This window comes from Rhagoletis zephyria, unplaced genomic scaffold (assembly GCF_001687245.7).
Source record: "Rhagoletis zephyria isolate East Lansing unplaced genomic scaffold, Rhagoletis_zephyria_1.1 Rzeph_scaffold_02485, whole genome shotgun sequence".
Lineage (NCBI taxonomy): Eukaryota > Metazoa > Arthropoda > Insecta > Diptera > Tephritidae > Rhagoletis > Rhagoletis zephyria.
The window spans coordinates 3,146-14,813 of NW_016159569.1; the positions used below are offsets into that span (position 1 = coordinate 3,146).

Below are 11,668 nucleotides of genomic sequence, written 5' to 3' on the forward strand. Positions count from 1 at the left end.
TCTCTGTCACGTAAAATCGGAGATGTTTTTTGACGTGACCTGATGGAGCAAAATGGACGTCAGATTCGTCCATCCAGAATTCCATCCCTGGTCTTAACCTAGTCGTATGAGAGTTCGCAGAATTACCATCGCAAACGTAGCTGCGCAATTGAACCGGGTGCCTATCTACATATACATTAGGGATGTTAATTTTTTCGATTTGTACGATCCCGGGATCAGTCCCGGGATTTAGATATTTATTATTTTTCAACGCTTAGCATGAAAAAATTGCATCAATGTGGTTTGAGAAGCTCTCGTACCATATAATAAATAATAAGTAAATGGGTTTGGAACATATTTTTTTATTTAAAGTGAAAATTATTTCATAAGTAACAAAACGAGAGACAATAAACGAGAAAGTAATTAAAGTTATATGCATTTAATAATGCATTAGTGTGTACATATCTGATAAAGTAATTTAAGGTATGTCGAAAAAAGCTCGATGCGAAAAAAATTAAGTAAAAAAATTTATTTTCTGGGAGAAATAAAAGAAGCGCCTTAATTCGACCAGTTTTGTCTATATTCCATTTGTTTATCCAAAATTTAAATTTTTTTATAAAAGTCTTCCTCATATTACACATAATTAACTGCATGTAAATGGGCATTTCTCTGACGTCATGATTTTTTTTTAAGACTTTATCGAGGCCCAACCGCCAAAATAACTTAAGCGACAGTTTTTTTCAAAATTTTCTTTTTGATGTACAAATATTCCTAGAGCATCTAGATGCACCTCTGCATCACAACGAAAATTTTGAAAAAAATGTTACTTACGTTACTTTGGCGGTTAGGGCTCCTTATAATTTCAAATATATGGTTAATTCCAAAGTGTATTTAAAAAAATTCAGTGCAATGTAAAATGAAAGTATGGGTACCAAATGAAATAATTTTTTTGGGTTCACAAGGATGAATAGGCATTGAAAATACCCCTTTAATCTATTTTATTTTTTTAAGCTAATAAAGTTAATCCTTAACATACAATTTTTTCAAAAAAAAATAAATAAAATAAAAATAAAAAAGAATAAATAAATAAAATAAAAAAATAAAATAAAATATGTAATGGGGTTTAACTGTACAGAATCTTCTCCTTCATTTGATACCCATAATGGGTTTTTTAAGTATATAACATTGCAATTTTTAAATTACTTATATCTTTCAAATTTCAAATTTCTTTAAAAAAATCCTCACGTCAGAGAGAAAAATTAAGAACGCAATTTTACTATATTTGGCCCTTGGTTTGACGAATATATTGATTTTTGTGTGCAAAATTGACTGTCGCAAGATATTATATATATATTATATGTATATTTGGGACATTTGATAAATAATCTAAATACTCAACGGATGGATGTGAGATCAGAATGCGTACGTATAAAATTATATTATTTATGATCAGATGAATTTCTTAAAGTTTCGTTTGTTAGCATTATCGTGTATTTGTAAGACCTTTTAAAATATAATTCAACCGCAGTATTACGACGTTGAGATTGTAAATATTATCCACTCGTAATTAATTAATATAGTATGATATTGTATATTAACTAAAATATAATAAAATTATGCGTTACATACTTGTTTGGCTTTGGGTTCCTGGAAAATAAAAATAAAACGGAAAAAAGATTAGGCTATGTATGGATATATGTAGGAAATTTGTAGGTATGCACTTATACTTAAGTAAGCAAAATTAAATATATAAACTATAATTGTATCTACATCTATCTACACATATCTTGCACGATTATTTAAAAAGGATTCCTCATACACCCGAACTCGAACGAAAACTTAGGGCCGGTTGTTCATTATCGACGTTTCCGACATCATGCATATAACAAGTAATCGATAAAACGGTCGTTGTATTTAACCGGATCTCCTACCTCCGATTTGTGCTAATCAGACATTGAACAAAAGGCCCTGACATACAAAATCCCAAAACAACAACCGAATTTTCTGATCGAAAAATATTGAATTTCAAGAGTTCTATACCATTTCTACGAAAAAGTAGTTTTCGCCATATAAAATACTTGAAAAATTTTGAGCGCTTTGAGCGACCTCTAAATATTTTTTGATCTCGAAATGAAAAAGGGGTATATTTTTTCGATATAGAACAATTTTTGAACCACCCTAACCTACATACCTATATGTATTATTGTGGGACCTATCGATTGCGATTGGTATCAACCGATAACCGATTAGTTATTGTTACCAAATCTTGTGTTGAAAGAAATATGTTTAGCTGACTCTTTTCTCACAGAAATAGCATTTTAATTTCTATCCCTCCTTACTAATTTATTATGTATTACATTTCTTTAATGTTATTTTATATATATCACACCAAAAAAGTTGCGGTTTCTCCGCCGGGATTACAAAATTTATTATATTTTAAAACGTCCACCAAAATATTTCGGAAAAATATTAAGATTTGAGCGAGCTGGACCGATTTGAAAATATCTCCAAAAGTTGAGTTTTTTATGAATAAAAATAGTTTCTTAAAGAACTTTTTTGAAAAAAGTCCCCTCAGATGACAAACCAGATTAGGCCTAAAAAATCGGCATAAAAACATTTAAAAAAAAACATTTCAACGGAATCGTAATAATGAGATTTTTGATGCTGTTTTTTTTTACTTTTTTCAAAGATTGATTAACGAAATACTTAAATAACTGGGCCAAAACTATTCTGATTTAGACCTGTGGGATCTCGGTAGAAAGGTATTTTCCCAATATTTTTATTTATGTGCAAAAAAAAAGTCATTCGTGTCCCAATTTTACTTTTTTTTCAAATTCCAACACATCTCAATTCAACTTTGAATGATGTTCGTTCATCCTATCTTTCTCTTTCATCTTTTGAATGAGCTTATTAGCAAAGAAATAAAAAGCAGGAGAAAATACCTTTCCAATTATATCTCTTAAGGCTAAATCGGAGTAGTTAGGTTCAGTTATTCAAGTTTTTTTTTAAACCAATCTTTAAAAAAAGTTAAAAAAACAGCATCAAAAATCTCATTATTACGATTCCGTTCAATTTTTTTTTTTTTTTTTTTAAATATTTTCATGTAAATTTTTTAAGCTTAAACCGATTTGTCATTTGAGGGGACTTTTTCGAAACAAAATTTTAGGAAACTATTTTTATTAATAAAAACTCCGTTTCTGGGGGTATTTTCAAATCGATTCAGCTCGCTTAAATCTTAATATTTTTCCGAAATATTTTGGTGGACGTTTTAAAATATAATAAATTTTGTAATCCCGGCGGAAATCTGCAACATTTTTTGGTGATGCGGTCTAATATATATACATATGTACATATATAAAATAACATTAAAGAAATGTAATAAATAATAAATTAGTAAGGAGGGATAGAAATTAAAATGCCATTTCTGTGAGAAAAGAGTCAGCTAAACATATTTCTTTCAACACAAGATTTGGTATGGGGAGTGATGCAGTATAATGTGCATACATATAGTGGTCCATAAAATAAAAGAATTGCGACATTTTGACTGGTTTTGTCATTTGTCTTTTGTTTATCATTTTTTTTTATATATGTTTTTTAATTCTATGTCGTGAGAGTCAGTTGCCGCTACAACCAGCTTTTGCAATCAACAACTATACCACCGCCCTTAATAACAAAAAAAAAATCATTAGCAACATTACACCTGAAAAAGCCTCAATTTGTGGCGAAGTTGTCGTATTGCAAGGAAGCGACTTGTCGGTTGGCTGCTGGTTTATTTGACTGCGTTTTTGTGATTTTTTCTTTGCCTCAGGAAATGCGGTAAAAAGAAATACTATGTACATACATATATACATACATAGATATGTAGATCGAAGAAAAAATCCTTAAGAAGCAGCTGAAGAATTCGTGAGGCATAACTAAAAAAATAAAATACACACATACATATCTGGAAACCAAGATGGACGGTATGTGGTATTAGTGTGATAACTCTATGTATCTATAAAAAATTTAAAAAGCCGGTAGAACCACCATGAAGAGCAAATGGAAGCAATTAAGTGCTGTAAAAAAAAAATAAAAGTGAAAAGGCGAAATTTGGAAAAAGTCACATAAAGAGTGAAATAATTTTGAGTGGAATGAGTGCTGATGGAAACAAGCAGGTTGTGCAAGTTGACAAATTTGTGGGGTGTATTATAAAAAAAATCTTAAAAATGTTATAGGAAGCTGGGACAAGAAAATTTTCTTCCCTTCCGAAGCTTGCAAGTGCTCTTGATATGGAATGCAACTGGCTTCGGATGTAATTCTTCAATCATGAGCAAAATAAGAATAATGTAATAGTGAAATTTAGTTCAGATTGTTTTCTTTTTATACTCGTAGCAGTGTTGCCAGATTCACAGAAGCTTACAGTTCCTTAAATTTCAGACATGAACGAATAAATTAAAATTTCTCTTGCGTGTTTTTTTTTGTTTTTGTAAGTATATATTTAAGATAAAAGGGGATGATGAAGAAACAGTGTTTCCTCATTTGAAACAAATAGTTTCAACTGTCTTCTGCATTCCAGTCGCCACAGTAAGTGTGGAAAGAATACTTTTTGCCATACCATTTTAAATAAAACTAGAAGTTCGAGCACTCTGTGGCAGTGTTGCTGTTGAGAATTTTCATAAAGTCGCAAAAAGGGGGTAATTGACTTGGTTTTCTAGTAAAAATTTGCTAGTGACTACGTAAATCTAAGATCCAAAGTAAAAATCAAATTTACGGGTTTTAAGAGTCTCTTCGCTCCTAGAACGTGCCGCTGTCGAATTAAAAAAGAAAATAGGGGGACAAGCTTTGCACGAAAAAGGGTTGCAAACATACACAGAAATCTAGTTGCTGCAAAAAGAAAAGTTTCATTTGCTTTAAAAGTTTTAAATGATGCATTTTTTCATACTTACATGAGGAAATATGTTTTAGAAGCATGGTTAAAAAAAACTCTGCAAAAGTTGCACATAATTTTGGAAAATTTAAATTTTCAAAAAGTCGGGTCAAAGGATATTGACGCCTAAAAAGGATCAAATTGCCCCTTTAGTCGCACCACGGTAATACTGTAGCTCGTTTCTGTAACAGTTCTCTACCAAGGCGAATTGAGATATGAATTTGTCGCCCTGTTCTCTAGTGCTAATGAGTAGTAGAGAATGACGTATATTCTCTACCAGTAGAGAAATAATCGATAGAGAAAAGTTACAGAAACGAGCTACTGATCTCTGTTATTTTAAAAACAAACGATTAATTTAAAAAATGCTTCAGGGAGTACTAAATTTTAGATATCGAATCAAATGATAAAAAAAATATAACAAAGCAAGTTACGAAAAATAATTAAACTGGATTTCATTAAAACAAAATGCGATTTAAGTTATCAATTGTAAGTAAGTAAAATTTGAACGGTTTATTTATTTTATTTTAATTAACATTTTTTTGTTATTTATCTATCACCCCTATTGCGAATGTCGACTGGCAGTAGATAAACGACTATTAAGCGATTATCGATTAACGATGCTATTGCGAGTGTCGCTTAGTCGCTCAATTAGCGACTGTGAATACTTTTTAATCGCTCATCCTTCTATTGCTGTTTTTCAGTCGTTGGAGTTTGCGTTTATAAAATTTACGTAAGAAAGTGGTACTATAATGCATAAAAAGTAAGTCAATTGAACTAGAAGTTGTAAAAAATTGTGAAATATGCATATGTATGTATGTGTCTGAATTACAGGTCAAAAATTGTAAGCAACAAAAGGCAAGTTGCGCGGTTGGTTGTTTTGATGCAGGGGAGTGAGGACATATGCAAAGGAATTTCCGGAAAGAGTAGGGGAGAAAGCTCCGCTTCTATTGTGAAAGATATACAATACTTCTTGTGCATATAACTCCGGCTACGCCATCCACAGTGTTTTTGCGCAGAATCAACAGCAAAGTTTAAAAAACTGCATAATTTTTAATTAACTAGTGCTCGGAAATTTGAAATCTTTATTTTAAATCAAAGTTTGATTCTTTCACTACACGTGTATGTTAAAGTTTTTAAAATCGGGTCACGCGTTTGGACACAAATACCCAACATCATTATACAAATAACTAAACCGCACCGTATTTCTTAAACTTCCATAAAGTTTATTAATGAGGAAAACAGCTTTTCCTGCAAATCCTGTAAAACCTAAAAACGTGAAGCATCGGGAATGCAACTTCTATTCATAAAATTTACATACATATGAACATACACTTCATCTTCCAACTCCAAGGGCTCCGACGAATCTCGCAATTCCCTCCTTGCTTTAGCCAACTCTACTAATCTATTAGCTTCCACATCAACTTCCTTCATCACTAAACCATATTTTAACTAAGTCCATTTTTTTTATTTTGTAATAAAAGCAATTACTTTAAAAATGATGTAAATGAACCACTAAAGAAACAAATGTAAACAAAGAAACAGCTGTTTACAATTCAGTCAGCCATTCACAATAGCGCAAATTTTTATCGATCAAGTTACACAATAGCAAAATAAAAGATGATCGACTCGATCGACAAATTTCTATTCTACTGCCAGTCGACACTCGCAATAGGGCCCTATATTTCACAGCATTGAAAATTCCATATTTTTTTCTTCTAATTTACAAACCCTTGTGGTCAGCTGATTAAGTCAAGTGAAATTTTGACTAGTTTTGGCTATTTTTCGTTTGTTTATTAAATATTTATGTTTTTTTATAAAAGTCTGTCTCTTTACCTAACAAGCCCCACATAAATCCAAATTTCGTACTTCGTACAAAAGTTATGAAAATTGAACAAACTTAAACATTTGAAAAATTTAGGGAATATGACGGCATTGTGCATTTTCTTCCATATAATAAGATACGCTCGACAATTTCATTTAAATGGGAGCAAATGTCTAGCACCATTATTAAAAATGCACGCGATTTTCTAGCGACTTGAAATTTGCATTTTGACCCACTTAAATTTAATGAGCTGCAAAACTGCGTACCCAAAATTTTTGTAAAAATTCTAAATAAAATGTTTAAAAATTTGAGTGCAATTGTTAGTTTGTTGAATTCTCATAATTTTTGTACGAAGTTTGAAATATGGATTTAGTTTCCGTTTAAATATCGTCCTACAGTTGGAATCCAAATGTAGGGCCACCTACAAAAGATGTAACCAAATAAGAAAATATGTAATGTTTAATAAAATAAAAATAGAAAAAATATAAATTTTTTTATTGATAGTTTATGCCAAAAAACTAGCTACAAGTAAGTTGTCATCTAATACAGAGGAAACCATTTCTCGCTATTTTGCGGCCATCGCCCTTCAAAAGTAGTTAGTTACGGCCAAAGGAAATAGTTAATGAATAGTTACCACCAGTCGACTGCTAGTTAGTTAATAGTTAGCTACAAACTAGTCCCATTTCCTGCAGGGAAGCTAAAAAAAATGAATTAGTCTCTAATTTTTCAAAACCTTATAAATCTTTGTAGCACACCTGAAAATTGTCTAATTAAGTTGAAACCTTACATGCGAGTTCATCACCCGTTCCCGTTATGATAGGCTGTATGAGCCTCACAACGACATCGACATAGTGCAGCGATTTAAATACAGCGACTCCGCTGGCTTGGCCATTTCGTTGGGATGCACCGAAACGCTCCAGCTCTGAAAGTGTTCAACGCGAGTGGCGATGCTGGTAGATAATAGAGGAGGAGGAAGGCCTCCAGGAGACCCAGAGATTCTTCGAAAATTTAGATACATATATATGTATATTTAATAATTTTAACTGAAGCTGAAAATTTCATCAAATGGCCAGTTAAGATTTTAACACCAAATCTATATATATATATATGTGTGTACATACATACATGAACTATGTACTTAACACTTTTCAGATGCTTTAGGCTCCAGTAAAAAAATCCTATTAGATGTAGAACGAATTTATATATTATTCGCTTGTATTGCATGCTTATTTTTTAGTATATATGTACATACATATATAAATTCATTATAATATTTTATACATTTGTATGTATGTATACATAAGTGCATAGTAGATATACATACATATACATACAATACGAAGTGCAATGATCCTTTAGAATGCCATTCGTGGCATACTCCACTCTTCGCTACGCTTTTGTATTACTATGCCACAGCTGCACGCTGTAGAAATACACTTGTTGTTTTTATTGTTGGTATTATTTTTCGAATTTTTTATGAATACATGAAGATATGTATGTATAGTACATGCGTGTGTACTATCCTTGCTGTTATTACTCGCTTTCATTCGTACGTCCTCAACTCAAGTGGATTACATACTTGGTATCCTCCTGTACTTGGAGTAAAAAGTGCACGTGACGTACATATAGTAGATGCTTATGCATGTGTATGTATGCATCTAGCTCTATATGTATTTGTATGTACGTGTCCCCGTCTACTTTGTCGGTTTAACGTAAAGCGAGTGCGAAAAATCCGATATACCATAACAAAAACACGTACGATAGCTTTGATTCAAATTGTGATATTTGTTTAAGTTTTGTCATTTATAAGCATATGCAAATATATGTGTATATACATATGTATCTACGTATGCATGTTGACATGCATGCGTTTGTATATTCATACACAACAAAAAGGCAGCATTATATACTATGTGCCTATTTATATATATATATGCATATAAATATATACATATATAACAAAACCGGTGGAACCTGCCTAGATTTAAATGAGTTGCAAGGAAAAGGTTTCAGGATAATTCGCCAGTGTTAATAAAAATAGTTTAACTCAATTACATATGGACAAAATTCCCAGTGTACCAGGAAAAAATGTTATGTCAGCTGTTTTGTTCAAACATTATTGCTATGGTTACTACATAAATAGTAACTAAAGATGGCGCGGGGGGCAAATTTTTCCGGCCCGACCCGGAACGAGTATTAGGGATGAAACGATACGAGTAAATACAAGTAAATACTCGATACTTTTCGTTCGTTACCAAGCAATTTTGGCACCGATACTTTTGAAACAAATACTGAGTAGGTATCGAAAAAAAGTAGTCGTATCGAAACCCGATACCAAGTTAAATTTTGCTCTGAAATTTTTTCTTCCACGTTTATGTTTAATAAAAATTCCTAAGTTCCGAGTTTCGAAACAATCCAGCCACTTTTTTTTTTAATTGATCCGCTATTTTGAATTTTGAAATACTGGCATCAGATGCGTAATCAGCGATCCCAAAAATCCCCTTGTAACGAGTTTGAACCCATCGCAATGCTTAAAATGTTCAGTAATATAGCAGTCTCTTTTCGAAAGCATATTTTCGGGCACTAGGCAAAAAAAAACGTCCATTAAAACTTTGCATGGCAAATGTGATTTCGATCCCCAGGTTTGGTTGTAAGCTGGTGGCGGGAAAATGTTCAATTAAAATTATTTTTTATGGTCGTACTTTTCAGAGACGCTAAAAACCTAGAAATAGTGCTGTATACTCTACCCTCTGGCTGACAACATTTTTTGGTATTCCTGTGCAATTAATATACTACTGCTTTCGGATTTTCCACCTAAAAGTGTCCAAGAATTATTTTTTTAAGATTTGGTATGTTCCCAAAAGTTACGGCCTCCGAGCGCGGTTGTTTGAGTGGCATCTTTTCATAAGGTGTAACGCAAGGCGAATTTATACAACGTGGTGTTGATGGCGAATTTAGATTTTCGCCGCGGTACTTATTAATGTCAAATTGATGTGTTTGTTGTAAGCCAGGCGAATTCATATTACAACAAACACATCATTTTGACATTAATAAGTACCGCGGCGAAAATCTAAATGCGCCATCAACACCACGTTGTATAAATTCGCCTTGGTGTAACGTTTGCAACATTGACAGTTTCTGCAATAGCGAAATGCTGCATCGGCTTGCCTTCCAAATACCAATATTTCTGCGCCATTGGCCGAATCAGAGTACGGTTATGTTCAAAATGTGGTACTTAGTATTATGAATTGCATGTTAATGCTGCGATCACCAATTAAAATATCGCATACCGTTGCCAAGCAGTTTTTCCTACCCCATCAGGTAAATCGTTGTCACAGGTTAGGTTTTGGTACATAGGAACAATCTTTGAAGTCCATCACATGCTTGGGATTTGCGCTTGACACGTTGTACGCGGAGCAGTATTAAATTACGCTTGCACTGGTATACCAAAATTCGACAGCTTGAGCATGGCATATGTATACGGAACAACATTAACCGAAGATACCGAATTAAAACTAACTGTTATACTCAGTGGCGGATACAGGGATCAATTGGCTTAGTGCCAAATTTTTATTTTTTGTTAGGAAATCTCCAAAATAGGTTTTTTAAATCGCACCGATATCAAATCGTATAATTTGCAGAACATGTCTAATAATTTTCACTGAAAATTCGGTTTTAATCGATTATAGTAGACCTTTATTAAACAATTTATTAGAAAAATTTATGTTGTGATAATCGATTATTTCGCAGTTCTACAAGTTACTAGCACCCTAAATAATTTCAAAGTATATATCTAGTTTGGTAATGCAAACATTGGTTTGTGTTGGTAAACAAAACGAACTCGTTGTACCTTGGGTCGCGTATAACACGGAAAAAATTATGAAACTGCCTACTTGGCTAGAAAATACCTAGGCCTGATCCTTCTTGGCTCGTAACCGGTTATGACACTGCAGCCTTCGCCAACATACATTTTGTATTATTATAGGATATTGTGTGGACTGCGATTGGATTTGGGCCACAACGGCTTTAAGTACGCACCCCTAGTTACTTCATAACGGTGCTACCATTAAATTAGTCTAAACTACAACAGAACCTTCAAATACAGACGAAATTTTTATTTTCCAGTACAAAGCTGTTATATTTCTCTGTTTAGTGCATGCAAATGGAGGCCAATGATTTTTTCCGAGGAGAATGTAGTGTCTACTTATACCTAAATATTTTCTGTTCTTGATGTTGTTGCAGTGAAAACCTCTTTTCATTCCATTATTTATCGTTGATTTGGTTGTTGTTATTGTTGTTTGGGGTTCTTGCTGACACAAAAGCACGTCAAGCAGGTCAATGTACGTTTTTTATCCTCTTTTTTATTCACTTCCTTTTGCCTTTCTAACATTCCTTTTTTCAATTTTATTTTTTGTTCCCTTTACCTTTTTCTTTATACACAATTTATTCCTTAATTTTTTGTTTGCTTGATACGCTTTCCCATTTGATTCGGTTCAGGACGCTTCAAACATACTTATTTCATGCAGTTCAGTGACGTGCTACTCCCAGCTGTTGGATGCGCGTTTTACAGTTTTCGACATGCCTTTTTGAATCCTTCATTCTGCTTTTAGCTCTTATTCCACCAGCTGCTCTCCAACAAACACCTTCATTTATCATACATATATATCACACACACACACACATACGCAAACTCTTGAGCTCAGCAGAGTTTTTAAATCATCTTGCGACGCTCGGCCCTTCAAGTGCATTCATCTGCATCTGCTCGAACTCATCTGGCTCTCGTGTTGTTGCTGTTCAACCTGACGTACATACTAGAGTCCAGCGCAATTGTATTTGCCGCATTTCATTCAATAAGTACTCCTTGCATTGTACTCTACTCCCAACACATTGTTACTTTTTTTCCGCATACATACACTACTTGGCGTTGAGAGAGTAAATACTTGACGTACTTGCTATTACTC

At 33.0% G+C, this 11,668-nt stretch overlaps 1 protein-coding gene across 2 annotated transcripts in view; it reads right to left on the reverse strand.

Moving 5' to 3' along the window:
* Positions 1-1,533: 1,533 nt before the first annotated feature.
* LOC108366996 (DNA N6-methyl adenine demethylase-like) overlaps positions 1,534-11,668 on the reverse strand; it is a 29,402-nt gene continuing 19,267 nt past the window's right edge. Inside the window, exon 3 of one of the 2 annotated variants that reach the window (XM_017621511.1) lies at positions 1,534-1,626. In XM_017621511.1, the coding sequence (XP_017477000.1) occupies positions 1,594-1,626 (33 nt within the window). In that variant the 3' untranslated portion in view covers positions 1,534-1,593. The remainder of the gene's footprint in view (positions 1,627-11,668) is intronic. The other variant, XM_017621510.1, reaches the window with a different exon arrangement.